Consider the following 18567-nt stretch of genomic DNA (forward strand, 5'->3'; position numbering starts at 1 on the left):
CTGAAATGACACAGTTGGTAAAATCGGGTTAAATAGCAGATAACAGCCTTGTCTTTCAAATTCTTATTCAGCGTTTACATTTAGGCTGGATTTTAGGGTCTCGTGACGAGACACTACAAACGCATTGCCACCAGTTGAAAGTTCAGTGTATGGTTTACCTCAAGTGACAAACATTAGTGAGGTTTGAAACAGAGTACAGTGTACTGCCTAAATCACCAGCGTGGTGGAGCACACAGAGCACAAGCAATCCAGCAGAGTGAGAAAAAAAGGTGCAGCACACAGAGTCTCTGCAGGAGTTCAGGATTTTATTTTCCATAAAAGTGCGTAACTTTCACAAACAAAAAACATTTAACAAGCTTGCATTGAAACACTTACTAATTTCACAACCAGCATCCTATTTTACACATCACTGTTCCTTACCTTTGAAAGTATATGTTCTTTTTAAATGATATGCAACAAAATAACTGCCACCTTGTTTGTATTGTCTGCAAGGCCATGTGAAAACTCGTGAAATTAGTTAACAACTAATTCTGAGTTTGTTCAGATTTCAAAATTTGGATATTGATTTCAAAGTTGATTTACAGTATTTTTGTTTGGCTGGAGACAAACAACTTACCCAAAAACAACCAAAATTCAGTGCATTCAAATTCAAAACACAAGCAGCATGACGTAAACAATCACTTGTAATGTCAAAGCAGAAGACATGGGGCCCAGCTTTCAAAGCCAATATACCACTGAACAAGGTCAAGCTAAGTTAGCTAACATCTACTCACACGCTGTAGATTGGATTTCAATAGTCCATTCAGTAAAGCAGAGCTATGGTACAGCAGCTAGCAATTAGGATATGCTGTTTGGAGAGGCACATGTTAGTTCAGATATCAGAGTGGTAATGGACCTGCCTCTGCTGTCAATTTTAACTAAAAATCAAAAACCTCAGGAGTCGAGTAAACTGAAGAGTTCAAATCAGCCGATTTCCTGTTGTAACCAACAAGCGAAGAGAAGAGCAACATTTCCATTATTTTGTTGCTTAGAAATGTTACCCTGGAACAAAACCTTTCAAAAGCTGAGCCCATGGCCTGTTGCTTACATTTACAACCTTTAAAGGACAATCAAATAGCAGGGTGATTGTAAACTCCACTTTTCAATACTGCCATGGAGAAAAATGCTGTATTAATGTTATCTCAGCAACAAAACTCTACTACAAGCTGAACTACAAATAGTAGGTGTTGTCCTTTACACAGGACTCACAGGACCCTATTTTGAATCCAGTTAAAATGCAAAAAGCTGATTTTCAAAGTGGAATAAAGCAGTTTTAATGGCACAAAACTAGGAAGAAGCATTGAGAACTTAAATCCGAATTGTAAAGAAACTGTCTTGTAGACAAGTCTTTTGGCTAGTACACTGAAGAAGGCCAAAATGTTTGCCCCCCTCACTTAGTTTCTTATTGGAATATGCAATTAAATTGTTGTTTAGGAGTAGCTTCTTGCTAGTTTTATACCATTAAAATGATTTTATCCCTCAAAATGTGTGTTAATCCCATGAAAAACAAGGCAACTTTCAGGCATTTTTTTCTGGAAACTTAAGAAACTTCTTGTAGGTGACATTTCTAAGTAATTTTCCCTTGTGCACAAGTTACAATATCTGAACAGCCATGGCTGGAGCTACGAAGTGAATACTGATTACAAAGTGCTACCAGTCCCCTGAAAGTTGCCTAGTTTTCCATGGGCTGTAGTCCTAGAACCTTGCTGCTCCTCTGTTGGCGTCTCCTCCCCCTGCTCGGAGGTGTTTTGCACAGCAGCATTATAGTGTCCTGCTAGTTTGTACACATCCAGCACGGCTGTCCTGCTCAGTCCAGGTCTGTGAGCTCCAGTGTCAGTCTCTCCTTCTCCAGCTGCAGCTCAGCTATATTCTGCTTGTTCTGCTCCACCTTGTCCTCCAGCCACTGCAACAGGGGCCCGCTGATAGCCGACATCTGGCTGCAAAGATTCTTCGTGAAGACTAGCGGGAAAGGGCACACAGCACACAGGGGTTATGTTAAGCAGGTAATCAAAATTTAGTTTCACTGTCGATTTTAAAATAGGGGGTCACACTAGAGTTCCATAAAAACTGCTTTTTATTAAACTATTATAACAGCAAAACTGAATTTCCCTTTCACGTTTCTTCCTAACTGGATAAGCGGTTCTCAAACTCTGTCTAGGTGAGAGCCCATTTAAAGTGACTTTGGTCTGGAGGGACCCCCTGTTGAAATATTTTCTAACTAATAAATTACAGAAATATCTAAATGTAGATATTTATCAAAAACAAAATGTAGTTACCATGTAGATACCAAGTCTCCACGTCACAATTTCTAGATATTCAGAACAGTAGTTTAGGTCCTGAGCATTTTACGTACAATAGAAATAAAAAGCATTACTTAAATTATTCTGCTAAGACAAGCCCAAAAACATTTATAAAATACCTGAGCCATTGTGAATTTTTGTTATTAGATCCAGGTGAGCAAGACTGAAAGAGAAAGCACACGATATGAATATGTGTTGCAGAAGACGCATTATAAGACATATCACACAAGTACTATACCCCTTCCAGTTTTCAGAAATAGACAGAAACACGACAGTGTGGTTACATAATAAAAACTTCACCAGTGTAAGCACAAATCAATAGAACGGCAAGTAGGTGCCTAAACCCATGCATACGCTACAGCTTGCATTAGCAATACAGTGCCACCCCGTTATAACACAACCCGTTATAGTGCGGAATCGGTTATAACATGGTACGGGCCTGGCTCCCATTTCCCCCATAATGCAATTTAACTCACAAAAGTTGGGTTTTATTGTTGTTTTAGATTACCGTATTTAAACCCATTTAAGTTGAAACTGGGACATATAGTACTTCTAAAGCTCCCGTGCTTGCACTGTATTTTTTTTCTAAAAGTAAAAACAAACTGTCCGTTAATGTTACAAAACAAGTACGACACAATACAAGTGTGTATAAATGTCCTTGGATTCTGTGTTATTTATTTACAATTTACAACATTTATTATAAAAAATATACAATTTAAATAAGAGTGGTGTCAACTTTAAACTGGTGGAATAGCAGTTTCTACTATACTGTATATATTGTAATGACCCGGGATTTAGACTGTTACACGACTGGTCTACGGACACTGTGTGTGTGTGTGTGTGTGTGTGTGTGTGTGTACGTGTGTGCTTCCCTCAGCTGGGATTGATTGACGTCCGGGTAGGCGGAGACATGAATTCCCACATCAACACGGACAGAGCTGTGACAGACAAGCTGCTGTGTGAATGTGCTGCTGGGAGAGTGAGACAAGCTGCTGTGTGAATGTGCTGCTGGGAGAGTGAGACAAGCTGCTGTGTGAATGTGCTGCTGGGAGAGTGAGACAAGCTGCTGTGTGAATGTGCTGCTGGGAGAGTGAGACAAGCTGCTGTGTGAATGTGCTGCTGGGAGAGTGAGACAAGCTGCTGTGTGAATGTGCTGCTGTGTGAGTGTGCAAGACTGTTTGTTGTTTTTGGTGTGAAACACAAATAACACGGTCTCCAAATACGGACCCCGACAACCGCGTATATTTATTTATTATACAAAATCCATTTCACTTATCAGGCACCAGAGCTCCAGGGTGTTAACATTTGCAGAATAAAACAAACAGATTTGGGAGACACTAAGCTCTAGAGGATAATCAGCTGATACCACAGGCTTCATTGAATAACCTGCTTAACGCATTTGCTGTAATTCGGTTTGCAATGATTTAGAAGAAACTCAGATAAGCCTTTCTATTGATGTAACCTCTAATTCGCTCAAAACATAATTATTACAAGAGGAGATTTAAAAAACTGAATCAACAGTGGCAAGGTGCATCTATCACGGTGGAAATATGGTGAGCTTGGACAGAAATACAGCTTGTTTTGGTTGGAAAAAACATAAAATGGCCCCTGGAGCAAATCATTCCTGAGAAATGTGAGAGAGCAAAGCAGTTAGCTAATTTAATCTTTGTCTTCTTCCAAAGAAAGCAAAAGTTCTGTTGTATGCAGGTTCCGGGGACTGAAATAAAGTGAAAGTGTTACAGAACACCTTGCACAAGGTACATGGGACACATTATGATATCTTTGCTGTGTCCCGTATTGTCCCTGTCACTACGTTATATTTTAAAACATACAGTACTACCAACACACATTATTGGTCATAACATAACTGGGCTATACATTTCTCAACATTTTTTGGGGGATCGTTCACCAGGAGAAAAAAAAAATGATTTGCAGTGCATCCAGATCACGCTCCCACCATTCTGGATTTGTGTTCCCACAACAGGAACAGAAGTTTGTCGTTTGGACCCCACTGTCTCCGGCTCCTGTGCTGTGCAGATGGGGAATGCAGTGAATGGACGGCCTTACCTGTGGATTCTCCTGTAAGCATCCTGCTCCTCCTGACACAGAATCTTGGGGAGCTCCACGGCAGACTCCAGGCACACCTTCCCAATTGTTTCATGAGGGACCACATGGATTGGGATCTCGATTCTTTCGTACCTTAAAAAAGAAATTCAAAGAAAAAACTGACATCACTTTTGTTATGTGATAATAAACAACAGGCTGGCTTGCTGTAATCCCTCACAGAGTATAAAGTATCGTTTTTTTTATTTGTATTAAAATCAAAGTGTACCAGTTTCTCCCGGTGCTGTTACATAAACTTTTTTTCCATGAACCAGGCCTTGTTTGCTTACCAGTTTGGTCGTTAATGAACACTGTCACTCTTTGAACATGCTTTTTGTATTAAGTTCTGCCTCTGTTTAGATTTACAACAGAAAAAACAATGATTTGCAATGATATTCTGTACCATAACATTTCAAAAGTGCTGTCTGGCTTGACTGTCCCATTTGTTTACTTACTCAGAGCCCTTCTGTGCCTGCACGGACTGGAAGCAGGTGTAGAGCACCCTCCCGGTCTGAAGGAGAGAGGAAACAAAGAGTCACAACCCTCCACCCCTGACAATCCTGTTTATTTCCCATCACCCCTGACCCAGCCTGCACTGCAGGACATGCTGTACCTTTGTGTTCTTATCCTCAATGAAACAAGAGAATATCAGCCCAACAAAACCCTGGTCCATCATTTGGTACATTGCCTGGGTCCGCACATCTAGAAGCAAGAGGAACAAGTCCATTTACAATACAAGCACTGTAGAAGGAGAATGTCTAATACAGTCAGGGCAACTCTCCCGATTTAAACATTAGATAATAGAAACAGCTGACAGAAGCCTGTATCGCAGCATTTTGATAAGTCAGATTCTGGTGCTCAGTCTTGCCTTTCAGAGCACTCTGTGCTGCCTTGATGTTTTTAGGTAAACTCAAACTCAAAACAAGTGTTGTGTACCAGGCAGACTATGTCAACACCGTTGTAAGGGGGCCCTTTGGTTCTTGTAAGGATTCTTCACTTGCCTTTCACTTTATTGGATGCAATGTGCTTTCAGTGCCACCTGTCACCTGATTTCTGAGGACTGATACAGTGCGGGATTATAAAGATTGGGTATTCACTATTATATAGAGCAGCACAGTAAATATTACTAGGTGGAGCTGTGGTGCCACATACAAGCAGATAAAAAGCACAGGACCTGTCTTGATTGCTGTTACAACTGTCTGACACTGTTTTGTGTCTACTGCTGTATTGCCCCTGAATGTGAATGAATGAAAACAGCCCTCAATGTAACGGTGGACTGCTGAACCACAGAATGTGTACTGTACACAGGACCAGTCTGTAACATCAGTGGTTTCCAAACACAGGAATGTTCAGCACATACACATTATCTGTCTCGTAAAATATATTGGTTAAATGGGGGTCCTCACACAGGATACCTAATGTAAGGGGGGGGGGGGCCTCTGTATTTTTAGGACTTTTTTTTTTCTTTCTGAAGCACAAGTAGTCATAGAATAAATATTAGGCTGGCTTTAATTTAATTGCCACAAGGTGGCACTGTTGAATGCTGTGGGGAAAAAGTAATTGGTTTCTGCATGGTAAAAACATTCCACTTCAGGAATAATGAAAAACAGGGATCATAACAGAACAAAATGTCAGAAAAACTAAATGTTACATTATGAAAAAAAGAGGACCCGAATATAATCATATTTATTTTTATTAGACCTTAATACCAGTCTGTAGTGTTGAAAGCGTTAAATAAATGTTGTCATTTATTTGTAAGGGAAAAAAGGCTACACCCTAATGTTTAGAAATGGCTTGTTAAAGCTGTGTAAAAATACATACACCATAATTACACTGCATTTCTTGCAAGCCTGCTAGACTTGCATCTGTAATGATATGGTCCTTACACATGAAGGGAAGTAGATAAATAAAAAGCATGTGATCAGTATTATCAAAAGCCTGTAAGATTCTCAGCACTGTCTGGCATCACGTATCCACTGCTTACCAACATGCGACGGCCACACTGTGATGTGTGGGTGGGAATGGTACCAGCCCACCACTCGCATTGGCCGTCCAGTCATTTCAGCTAACCTGTGACAGGTGTTAAGGAGAAAGGATCCTCCTGGTTTGGGTTCATTTAATTCAAGTCATCAACCACCACCTTCTTGTTCTCTGAGTAACACTTTCTTTATTGGAATGCAATCCACATCTGCATGGAGGATTTGATGCTATGGACAGATGTTGGTTTTGGGGATGATAACACCAAGGGAAAGGTTAGGGAAGAATCATAAAGTTACTAATTTCAAGACCATTATTACAACGGCAGAGTATATTTTATCAACAGGTGGTACATACTGTAGTATGCATTGACCAAACGCTATACTCATGCATGCCACACAAAATACTGATTTTGACTGCTGTGACAACGGGGCTACCTTGCACCCTGTAACTTCCATAAACACTTAAAGATAGAACCCTTCCAATAGGCAGCGCAGAAATACAATGGGCTATGTATAAATGATCAGGGAAAGGATATCTCAGCTTCAGTGGATGCAGCAGACAGCTGTTCTGGAGAGATCTCCACACGATCCTTCCTCTTGTCTGACCGCCGCAGGATGATTACTGAGTGGATGTGGACAATTCTGCCTGTGTCAACCTAAAGGGAATTATGGAAAGAGTTCAAATATAGGACATGTTCAAGAACAGACAGGACACATCACAGGCAATACTGTACTTGCAAAGTGTACTGCATCTGAACTGTTAAATAGAAGTCGGTTTGGAGAATCTGCTTTGCACAATCAGTAGTATACATATTTGTCTCAGAGACCGTTTTATTATTCTCAACATCCTACGAAATCGAATCACACAAACAAATAAAATAATTTAAAACTGAAGATAAGCGACCCACATTTTCAACGTTGCAAAGTGTCTCAGTATCTCAAAAGTATAACAAAACACAAATGTTAGACAGTGTTTTGTTATACTTTTGTCATGTTTAGCTTATCAAAGGGTAAAGGTTCTGAAGTATAATGTAAAAAACATGTTTTAATTAAGCAGTATTGTGGTTACAGTACTGGGACACCTTACAGTTGTATATTTTTATTATGAATGTAACCATTTAAAAATATTGCAGTCTGGGTATTATAAACTAATTAAAAAAAGATCTGCCACTCTTCCATCAGCTGTAAGATTGTGTTCTTTACCCCGTAGCCTACCTCTCCAATGCAAAGCCCCATAACTTCTTCCTTCTCGGTACTCAGCGCGTGATTCATACACACCAAAAAAGCGTCCGATTCCAGGTGCACCGCTTTCACAGCCATTGTGAACTCCAACCACTGATTTATTTTACTAAGAAATAATCAGAAAAAAATGATACTAGTGTATATCACTGGTAAAGTTCTGCGATATCGATCTGAAACACGTCAATAAATATTCCGTCCAATAAACCTTTCCGTACTCAAACAAACACCGCTTTGAAAATTGCTCTGGCTCTTTATCAATATCATACCATCATATAATTTGAGTTTAAAAATAGATTTGGAACGATGTTTTTTAAAACATACCATTTGTGTTTGCACAGGGATGCGAGTAACAAAGTGAGAGTTTGTTTTGTTTTTCCCCAGTCAGTCACACTCGCTCGGGTTCTACACGGAGCTCTTTCTTGTGAACACCTCAAGGGATGGTTTATGCAAACGAAACCTAACAAACAGATTAGATAACCAAGTTTCAGACTTGTATTGGATTTCGAGTTTGATTATGAAGTGATAAAGTAAGACAAATAATAAAAAGGTACTTTAATATGTTAGAAACCTCTATGCTGTTGTTTTTGTGCACGCTGAAGTGGCTTGTGGCGATACTGTATTTTAAAGTGTGTGTATCAAAACAATGTATTCTGAGTGTGAAGGAAGACTACTCATTTATCCAAATGCAACGAACAAACACCAACGATGTGTACACTAAACGCATTGAGAAATCTCACTTTAAATGCATAACCGGAGTGCATTAATATATATGTGTGTGTATATACAAGGTGAATATAGACACCCAACGATTTATTTGTCAAATAACAAACAATAATATACATCCATAACAAACAAAATAATACAGCAGGCAAGTAAACACAAATCAGATCCCATTGTTATGTGGTTTTCCTTATCTAGTTTGCCATTTCTTTCTGCAGCGGTGTCATTAGCATGTCTCAGAAGGATCCCTGTCAGAAGCAAGCCTGTGAAATCCAGAAGTGCTTACAGGGTAAATAATGCAATACAAGTCTGTTTCTTGAGGTGGTTATAAAATGAACTGCAAAGTGGTACCTTTTCAGCATGCATTAAGAGTTAATATCCTTTTTCATACTTATTGTGATGGGGTCCCTCTTGTTGAATATCTCGTTCTTCGTTTGTTCATTTTTTTATTTTAATTGGTGATCTGCATATATTTCAAATTACAACTTTCTAGTATCTAATTATTTCCTGTGCTGTGTCAATTTAAATCCAATGGTCTAGCTTCAATCGTACAGGAAGAGATTAGGTACCAGGAAGCAGCTGGGTAATATATATATTTCTAACTATAGTGATGTCTGTGGTAATGTTGCAAACTCATAAGTAAGAAAATAGTTTTTGTAATTTGGGTCAGTGTGTGTCATTTTGAAGGAAATAAGGTGTGTAGGGGCTGGAAAGTGTAATAGTAACAGACTACCTGACAGTAATCCTTGCAATCTGAGAGCCACCATTGACATGTATGGTACCAGACCTACACGTTTGCTGTAAGGTATATTGGCCCCTAACAATAGGGATTTTACTTGATTTCTGTAAATCTCAAAGAATATGCAGTGTGGAAAAGGTTTTAGATCACTGTATTAAACATGCTTTTTTGAAATTGCACATGCAAGACCTACATTTTGACTGCAAGTGCACTTGTTATTATTTCTGGGATTTTTGTTTTCTATTCTAGCTAACAAGTACATAGAGAGCAAGTGTGAGGATGTGATCAGAGCAATGCGGAGGTGCTGTGAGGTGCACACTGCTCAGAGATCAATCTGCTGCTCAGGGTTTGTGAAGGAACAGGAAGAGACCATCAAGAACAGGTGACCTCAATCACTGAAACCCGTCACTTCCAATAACACTTGAGATGGCTGCACTGTGTTAAGATATTGTAGAGTTCAATAAATGATGTAGAATAGTACAGATTGTTTTTGTTTTGAATTCGTTTATGGTAACAAGCGTTTTCTATTTTCAATATTCTTTACAACAAAGTTTCTCCATGCTAAGAACCTTCACTATTTTAAGCACATTTTGGTAATGACACTTGGGTACTTTAACTGTTGTTCTGTGGTAGGTTTCATTGATGAGCTACATGGTTAAGCAATATTATCATTGTACTGGGTAGAAAATAAAACTAGTGACATAGGCTTTGAAAGCAATGAAGCAAAATAACTGATAGCATTCCCACTTCCAATTTTCAATTTCCCTGTAGCGAGACAATCTGGTTCTGAGTAGAGCGGTCATTATCCCACCAAAAGCTCCAGTAATTCAGAATCTTGAAAATCATTGGGAACAGCCTAAAGCAACCTAGTACAATATTTGACCTAAAAAGCCATTTTAAAAATATCTTATAAATACTGTAAACTTGGTTTACAGTAGCATTGGAGGTTGAAAAAATTGGGTGCACAAAATGAAATAATTTTCTACCCAGCTAGCATTCATGGTATTTGCAAGTTTGAGCTCAGCAAGTTTCATCATTTTTGTTTTAAGTTTTATTTTCCACTGTGGTGCATATTAATAACAAACACAACAGTGCATCTCAATAATCTGAAAGAGAAAACAACAATACAAAAACAACAACCTGCAAGTCCCATTATAGTGAAAACATCTGAAACTGTCTATGTTGTGGGTATCGTAAAAGCAAGAGCTTCATAATAAATAATAAATACAAATCTATTTGGCACAAGCTATGCGATTTCACAGGTAGATAATCTGCAGAATTTTTTGAAGTATGAACTATTTGGCCATTACATGCGTCTATTTTAATACTTCATAAAATTAGGTGACTTGTGAAGCTCAATCGTAAGCAACTTTTCTTTGTTAATCAAAGACTTAACAGAGTAGCTTGTGCTGGGCTTTCAGAGAAATAGTGTATGGTTTTGTTATGTTCTAGATTAAGTGGGTTCAGGGACAGAAAACTGAAGTGCCAGATGTCTTCATGTATTCAGTCACATTCCTTTTTAAACAGGAATGACAGTAAGTTACACCCCCAGTTCTTCACGAAGCAGGCCAACATGCAGAAGAGGCAGCTTGACTTCACTGTTCTCCCTGTACTGTTTAAAGTAACAATTTAACACGAATACATATACAAATAAAAGCCAGTTATGTGGTACAATCCTAGTTACCCTGTATGTGATCACCATCCAATCTGTATTATAAGACCCAGTCAAGTGGTCTGATGTTGGGATATTCTCTTTGCTCCATAACGGCTTACTCATTATTAAAAGCTAACTTTTAAAAAACTTTACCAGAAAAACAAAATCACAATAAGGGAGTGATGAAGGTGAAAACAGCCTTGACGATGGAACAGGAATATCCTAATCGAAATGCCCAAATTCTAAATGCAGATTGTTTTTATTAAACCTTCTTTACTGAAGTCTGCATTTAAAAAAAAAAAAACACATCTAAGAAAAAAGCTCAACACAAGCAAAACTACATTGAATCAGCAAGTGAACTGGTTCCGGAACAGAATGTCCATGCGTTGTATAAACCTAGACACATGTTTTTGTCATGTTCAAAAGTCCTAATCATACCCCAAACTCCTGTACGAATAGAACTCAGCAGTGGTTCCAACACATTGCAGTTACTGTGCCTTTTTTCTACCTTGCTATAACACCATCACCTTCCTTTACATTGAAGAGATACATTTTGTGATACATGAAAAAGAAAAGGCGTTTTACAAAATAATAGAGATTCCTAAGATGCCAGTCCAATCAGAAAGCCCCCGGCAAAGCCCCCAGTCAGTACGATGTTCTTCTTTATGAATGTGGTCACCTGTTGAGAAAAACCCCCAAAATTGTCATTTAAAAAAAAAAAAAAAAAAAATAGAAGTGTGATTAAAATATGAGGAACACAGTATTTAAAGAGATAATCCCAGACCAGACCATTTACAGACTTCACTGAACCTCAACTAGGACAAATGAATAAATGCAGAATGGATGATAAGACATTCCGTTTCATTTCCTGTTTCAACTTTACCATTAATCACTAGTTCTTTTTTCAGCTGGTCGCACAGACCCTAATCTTGGAATACCTTAACCAAGGTAATAAGGTAATCTTGGAATACCTTAACCATAAGGTAATAAGGTAACCTTAGGTGACCCAGGATTAGTGCTTAAGGCCTGTGAAGCCAGCCCTTATGGATATAGCACAATACTTGCCAAGCCGTCTTTTTTCGCACTGCAGGTCCACAGCAAAGCCATCAGACCTATAGTGTCGGAGGACAACACAGATCTGAATGGCTCCACAGCAGACCCGCAAGCGCCCTGCCGGCCACAGGAGTCACTGGTGCGCGGTGACCCGAGGATTACCCTGCCGACCTGAGCCCTCCCTACCCAGGCAGCGCTTGGTCAATTGTGCGCCACCCCTGGGAACTCAGGCCACAGTCGGCAAATGACATAGCCTGGATACGAACCAGCGATTTCCAGGCTATAGGGCGCATCCTGCACTACACGTGGAGCGCCTTTACTGGATGCGCCACTTGGGAGCCCCCTGATATAGCACAATACTAATGTATACCTACTCTGTGTTAATGTAGAACAGGCTGAAAAAATACTGAATACAAAAATGCTGCTCGCAACCTCTGCACTAAAGTTTCCTCGTACATGCATTTTTAACAATGGATAAACGTTTAGGATCAGTTCAATGTTTATTATCATCCCTAGTTGGGGCATGTGTTGTTCCTTTTACCCCTAGCTTAATAAATATAGTATCTCGGTATTCCTGTCCCCTCTCCAGATACATGGAACACATTAGAATGAGATCTTTCCCACAAGGGCATATGATACATTTACTATCCCCTAAAGATGACTGGGTAGGACGCTTATTATTTGTTATACCCCAGTGTGTTTCTGCAATGTGTGGCTGACTATGAAGACTGGTAGGGACTGACAATAGACTTGGTCTTTACATGGAGCTGGTTACAAGCAGGGAGTTTTTCTGTAGCAGATTGGACATTCAGCCTCCCTACCTCATCCACTTTAGTTCGGACTTCTTTTGGTGGCTTCTCAGCACCGAGTTTGAGCTGTTTCTTTGCCTTGTTCACATCCTGCTCAACTCTCTTCCAGTCCACTGTAATGTAACCTGTGTGGTTTGCAATCTAGGGAAAGGAATTGCAGCGATTTGAATTCACAGTTTTCACAGGACAGTAAACTATACTTTAGAAATGCAATTTCAGCCACAGTATACAGTTGAAATGTGTGTCAAAAAGGTTAAAAAAAAAACTTTAGAACTGGGTTTTATTTTTACTGGACAACACCTTTTTGAGAGAATCATAGAATACAGCCATGTACCAACTGTAAAAATGAAAAGTGTACTGTCTATACAGCACAAACAAGTCACACCACCTCAATTGGGCAGTCATATTAAGGTAGAGGTCAAAGTCACAGAGACATTCAGCATACAGTGTTAATATAACCTCGCAAATATGAAATCAGCAGGGTCTATTCCATTGATCTCAACTAAAGCAAACCTAACTACCACCACGATTTAATATTAAATTAGGACCAAAAATGTTACTGTACTTACAAAAACACACGCAAGAATTAGAGATATGAGCTTTGTCAAAGGCCCAAAAAGAGCATTCCTGAACTTGCCATACAAGTGTAAGTGGAGCCTTCGTACCTGAAGCAAGAAGAATCCTCCGCCCACAGCTGAAGCAGCCACCTTTCCCACTTTCTTGAAGAGGAACCCAGCACACCTGTAACACCAGAAAAAACGGGTGCATTCGTTACCTTCAGCACTGCTTTCAAACTTTCATCCTATTCAGGAAAGCAGTTTCCTAGCTTTGAATAGCTTGGCTATTCACCTATCAGAACTGAACTACATTCACAGCTTGTGGAACAACTTGTCGAGCAATTCCCAAAATACAGGCTGCATTCTTGTCCCCTGAAGGGAACTCTATAACATTGAGAGACTGCAAGTCCTGCCCACCATGCCCCATTGCAGGTCTAAACACAGCACTCTACGTGTCAATTATAGGAGATTGTATCTTATCAATAATCAAAATGATCACGATTATGACTTGGAGAAAATCATTTAATAAATCACCAAAATGTTGCAGTGCAGCATGTCTACTTCATTCATTTGGTTTCAATCTGGACATAATACCTGAACCACACCAATGCAACCTTGTACTGTGTATAGTGAGTGCCACCATGTGACAGCATCAGGTAGCGGTTTACAGTGAACTTCTTGAAGGATGCGAGTGGCTGTAGAATGGTTATTGGTGCCCACTGGTCAGCCAATCAGAATACAGGATTTTGAAATGACAGAAGCACTGACCAGCCCGTAACTCCTCCGATAGCTATCTGTGTTGCTACAGAGTATTTCTCTGCAATCGGTCCAGAGTTCTGCCCAAACACTCGGTTCCACCATCGCTGTTTCTTGGCATACTCTGCAAGGTCCATCACCTCGAAAGTATCCTCACCCTTTTCTGGAAAAGCAAATAAATGAAAATGTGTTTTTCTGCTTTACAATTTAGATACAATGTCAGGTAGTTTCAGGAAACCCTGAGCAGTACATAGTTTTACATCACTTTAGAATCGAGGGTTATAAAAAGTAATAACACACGACCGAGCGCTTTATATTCAAACTAGAAAATGGAGCAGAGATTTCCTTTAACCGGATTGGTCAATACGACAGCTTTAATCTCTGCTGAAGGACCTCAAATGTTATCTTTCAAACTATGTATAATCACCGTTCCAAATCAATCCGCCCGAAAAACAGCGTTTGCTGTCAGTGGCAATACAATTACCACAATAGCAACTAATCCCGTTTGTATGAGGAGTTGAAGAAATCAAACAACTGGGTGCAGTCTGGTTACTTTCAGCAACTTCATTATCACAGCAACACCACAGGACAGTGCTCTCTTCTCTAACACAGCTAGGAAGGAGGCTTTGAATGAACTTTCTGAACAAACACTGTGAACAAGTAACTGAACAAACAGTTCAATCAGGATTAACACAGACAACTAGATAGTTTGAATTACTAAAACACATTTTCAATTTATTTTGCTAATAAATGTTAGGGCCTAACAGTAACTTAAATACTGAAACTTACACAAATAACATGCACTCAAATCCAAATACATTTTCAGAGTTCACAAACCATGTTCACTTTTCTGTACAAGGTACCTGAACTGAAGGACGACTCCATGTAAGTAGAAGCTTTTTTTTTATTATTATTATTTGGCAGTTGGAAATACCCATGAAGAGTCCATCACTGGGTTAGTGAAGCCTGAGTGAAGGCTACTAGACCTCAGATGGAATTCTTAGCGAACCACATTACTCATGGAATGATAAAAACGTTTGTATTCATTAGCAACAAAAACTAGTGCTGCATAAAATCATGAAAAAACAAACAGAAAATCTTCAATTTTTTTTTTATTTTATTTATATAAACGTATCCATTTTCTAATAGCAATAGGACCCTTGTACTTACTGCAAGAGGCTCGGGACATTAAACGACATGCATCTGGCCTTACCAGACTGTAAAGCCTTCTTCAGATTCTACTGCTTAATTAAAATGTTTTAAACTTTTTTTTTTTTTTACTGCCATTTGTAATGCTAAAAAAACAGGTAAACTAATATATAGCAGATATCAAATTTCAATAAATCGCAGAATAAAAATGGTTCTTTATTCAAAAATTATAATTTTTTATATTGTGGCAACCCTAATTCCGAGTAACAAGTAACAGCACGCCCCTATTTAGAACCAATTCTGCGTAGCTTTCTTAAATAAAACAAAGCTGTTGTAAAAGCAGCTCCTTACTGAAGTTGACAGATGAGCTCACTTCTCTTGCACTTCCTCACCCTGGTTTGTGACAGGTGACATGTCCTTGGAAAACTGCTCAGGCAACTTCAGCATGAAGCTGGGCTTTTCTAAACAGCTCAAAGTATTCCCCCAGGTCATACGAGAAAAAGAAACCAATACAAGTGATGACTGAAAATATTGTAAAAGTGTAAGAGAAAGAAAAACACTCTTAAGTGCCTCAAAGCTACTTGCTGTCCATGTTATGTTTATAGTTAATTTCATAGCTTTACTGCCCCATTTTGCAAGCCTGCTGCATTTACCAGCATTTTCAGTCTGATAAAGAGTAAAACAATGCTATCTACCACCCAGACTAAATAAAGGACTAACATAGCTTCCATATGCTGTGTTTCCACTTACAACAGTCTGGAGTTATGTATACTGTGCTATAGCATACAATGCACAGTGAATCTTAACCAACCTTGCCCACGCTGAACTTCTGGCAACACTCAGTTTAAAGGGGACCAAAATAGCTAATCTCAGTCAGCTGACAGATGGCAAAGGGGTTTCATTTTCAGTCTGACGGATTTATAATGGACACGGGCCAAGATCCACCTTTAAGTTTATTTAAAGAGAAAGCTACAGTAAAATATAGTATTCTTAGTAAAACACACAACATTATAAATATACAATTGAGTTACTGTTTTTCAGGTAGGCACTTAAATATTTAGGAACATTGGTTATATTGCAACTCAATTTTGTTCTGCTTTAATACATATATTTAATTCTTAAGTGTCTTGAAATACCTATTTTTAGAGTCCAGAGCCCTAACCACTACTCCACACTATCAACACATGACTCAAACACAAAAGGAATGGAGCAGTACAAAGACCATGTGTTCACAGGCTGTAGAGCTGTGCAGAGGATATATGAGAGTGATAATGTGTGACACGCAGCATTGATCGTTTATTTGAGATCCCAACACAACTTGAAATAACTACTAAAACTCACCACAGTTTAGGACTGTGACAATGATCTACCAATATATCATGTGTACAGGATTAAACATCTGACACACACAACTTGGGCAAACAGGCTCCTACTGTAAAGTGGGGCGGGTAAATTACCTTTACCTAACACATTTGACTAAATATAGCGGAGTTCAGTCTCAGTGCACTTGAACCAGCCCATCTTAGAACAATTCCAGTTGGATATTTCAGCAGACACGCCCGAGGGACTGCGGTTACATTGCTGGAACCTCTGGAGGAGTTGTTTTTTTCAATCTCAAATTAGTGTATTAAACAGGAACATTTTTGTCAGGACTACTATATTTTATAGGGGAAGAGGATTATTATTGCCCGTGGAAATTTAGTAATCACTTATCTCTTTTTTGTTCCAAGTTGTTAATTATTTAATTGAACCAATTAAAGCTCCACCCAGTCAACTTGCATGCAGTACTATGCTATTGTAGAGGCGCGTGGGACCGGAATTTCCATCCCTGAATACAAAACCAGCATCAATGAAAATAGCCTTCATAATTACAAAAAATGAGCTCAAAACACGGTCACTAGTAAAGTAATATTTATTTACGGAATACATAACACACTGCCCTATACATAAAACAGCAGTCCAAATTAATACGCCCGACCTATGTATGGACTGACTCACTGGTCGTCTAATATTAGTCGATTTAGCGCTAACTGTAATTGCATGAATTCTTACTTCGGTAAAGAGCTGTGCACCCACAGCAGGAAGCAGAATTCTGGAATTCGCCTAATGACACTAATTTATTATATTAGCTGATATATACTCGTACAGCAGTACCACTGTTGCCGTAAAACGTTCACTTTCATTAATATCGACCCTTGAAATGAAAAGGAAAGTATCCGTCATCACTTCCCTACTTGATTGTCGATTTATAAATCAAATGCATGACAAGCGAAAACATAACGGTTCAGAATCTTGCAAGTCCGAGTGAGACTCACCTTTCTTCTCTGCCATTTTTCTAGTTGAACCTAACCTGGAAATAGATCTGGGAGATCAATTCCGGTTCATCAATTGACCGGGAGGCGTCTTTTTTTTCATACCCGTTATTCTTGAAGAGGCACGCCCAAATGAAGCGGCAGGGGGCGTGGCGAGGGTGTGGTTTCGACTCAGAGACTGCTGTGATTGGATGCAAACTGAGAGGGGGCGAGGCTGCAGTGATTGGGCGCGGAGTTTTGAAGAGAATATATAAATATATAAATACTAATTCACTTTTACCTCACAATCTAATATGTTGGAGTGTTATGGTGTCATTGTCTTATTTATTTTACAATAGTCTGATCGATAGATCTAAGATATGTATTTTATTGTAGTTTTTACTATTATACAATATTCTTTCTCAAGACAATATTTTAGGACGCACGGAAATACCAATCGTTTTTTGTTGTTCTTTTTATACTTAAGACGTTTAACGGTGAATACAGTACGTTATTTTAGTTTTTCTATGTAATAATAATAATAATAATAATAATAATAATAATAATCATCATCATCATCACGTTTCACAGACTCGTTTACTGTTGACAAGGCCAGTTTAGCAGAAACGATGATCAGCTGATCAGATGGAAGGGTTTGCCCTGTGTAGTTCAGTTTCCACTACACTGCTGCACCATAAGACAGAGAGACACGTGAGGTTTTCAAACAGGGCTGTAGGAGACCATAAAGTGTTAACTGTGTTAAAACAAGATTGTTTTGCTTTGGGTTAATAATAGAAAGTAGCATTACCTAATAATCTGTGGAAATAGAGAAGGATTTTTTTAAAAAAAAAGTTAAATTAATTAGATTGTGTTTTGTTTATACAGACGTGATCAAATTTGTTGGTACCCCTCCACAAAAAACGAAGAATGCACAATTTTCTCTGAAATAACTTGAAACTGACAAAAGTAATTGGCATCAACCATTGTTTATTCCATATTTAATAGAAATCAGACTTTGCTTTTGATTTTTTATTCAACATAATATTGTAAATAATAAAACAAATGAAAATGGCATGGACAAAAATGATGGGACCGCTAACCTAATATTTTGTTGCACAACCTTTAGAGGCAATCACTGCAATCAAACGTTTTCTGTAGCTCTCAATGAGACTTCTG

General features: G+C 38.8%; 3 protein-coding genes across 4 annotated transcripts; 1 reads left to right on the top strand and 2 right to left on the bottom strand.

Moving 5' to 3' along the window:
- Nucleotides 1-288: 288 nt before the first annotated feature.
- On the bottom strand, nucleotides 289-8098 carry LOC117430392 (lys-63-specific deubiquitinase BRCC36). The gene is made up of 9 exons (XM_058989025.1): nucleotides 7985-8098; nucleotides 7637-7769; nucleotides 6957-7077; nucleotides 6427-6513; nucleotides 5056-5144; nucleotides 4898-4953; nucleotides 4407-4538; nucleotides 2459-2502; nucleotides 289-1998 (listed from the first exon to the last, which is right to left on the bottom strand). Exons 2-9 carry the CDS (start codon nucleotides 7739-7741, stop codon nucleotides 1847-1849), a joined length of 786 nt encoding a protein of 261 aa, XP_058845008.1. The 5' UTR covers nucleotides 7742-7769; nucleotides 7985-8098; the 3' UTR covers nucleotides 289-1846.
- Nucleotides 8087-9602, top strand: LOC117412327 (cx9C motif-containing protein 4). Of its 2 annotated transcripts, none has more exons than XM_034020610.3 (3): nucleotides 8087-8210; nucleotides 8602-8672; nucleotides 9372-9602. In XM_034020610.3, the coding sequence occupies exons 2-3, from the start codon at nucleotides 8615-8617 to the stop codon at nucleotides 9506-9508; spliced, it is 195 nt and encodes a 64-aa protein (XP_033876501.3). In that variant the 5' UTR covers nucleotides 8087-8210; nucleotides 8602-8614; the 3' UTR covers nucleotides 9509-9602. The 2 variants fall into 2 exon arrangements, with proteins under 2 accessions (XP_033876501.3, XP_033876502.3); XM_034020611.3 differs by having other exon boundaries at nucleotides 8087-8190.
- Nucleotides 9603-10158: 556 nt separating this feature from the next.
- On the bottom strand, nucleotides 10159-17525 carry fundc2 (fun14 domain containing 2). The gene is made up of 5 exons (XM_034051410.3): nucleotides 17416-17525; nucleotides 13964-14114; nucleotides 13304-13379; nucleotides 12651-12779; nucleotides 10159-11455 (listed from the first exon to the last, which is right to left on the bottom strand). The coding sequence occupies exons 1-5, from the start codon at nucleotides 17429-17431 to the stop codon at nucleotides 11378-11380; spliced, it is 450 nt and encodes a 149-aa protein (XP_033907301.2). The 5' UTR covers nucleotides 17432-17525; the 3' UTR covers nucleotides 10159-11377.
- Between the last annotated feature and the right edge of the window lie 1042 nt (nucleotides 17526-18567).

Source organism: Acipenser ruthenus, chromosome 16, assembly GCF_902713425.1.
Source record: "Acipenser ruthenus chromosome 16, fAciRut3.2 maternal haplotype, whole genome shotgun sequence".
NCBI classification, from domain to species: domain Eukaryota; kingdom Metazoa; phylum Chordata; class Actinopteri; order Acipenseriformes; family Acipenseridae; genus Acipenser; species Acipenser ruthenus.

Excerpts from the sequence above, each read along its gene's own strand:
- LOC117412327 (XM_034020610.3), top strand. The coding sequence starts at position 8,615 with ATGTCTCAGAAGGATCCCTGTCAGAAGCAAGCCTGTGAAATCCAGAAG. Across the intron at positions 8,673-9,371 it reads AATCCAGAAGTGCTTACAGG|CTAACAAGTACATAGAGAGC; the intron begins GTAAATAATGCA and ends TTTCTATTCTAG.
- LOC117430392 (XM_058989025.1), bottom strand. The coding sequence starts at position 7,741 with ATGGCTGTGAAAGCGGTGCACCTGGAATCGGACGCTTTTTTGGTGTGT. Across the intron at positions 7,078-7,636 it reads TGGGGCTTTGCATTGGAGAG|GTTGACACAGGCAGAATTGT; the intron begins GTAGGCTACGGG and ends AATTCCCTTTAG. Across the intron at positions 1,999-2,458 it reads AAAAATTCACAATGGCTCAG|TCTTCACGAAGAATCTTTGC; the intron begins GTATTTTATAAA and ends CTTTCCCGCTAG.
- fundc2 (XM_034051410.3), bottom strand. Across the intron at positions 13,380-13,963 it reads ATCGGAGGAGTTACGGGCTG|GTGTGCTGGGTTCCTCTTCA; the intron begins GTCAGTGCTTCT and ends CTGGTGTTACAG. Across the intron at positions 11,456-12,650 it reads TCCGAACTAAAGTGGATGAG|GTGACCACATTCATAAAGAA; the intron begins GTAGGGAGGCTG and ends TTTTCTCAACAG.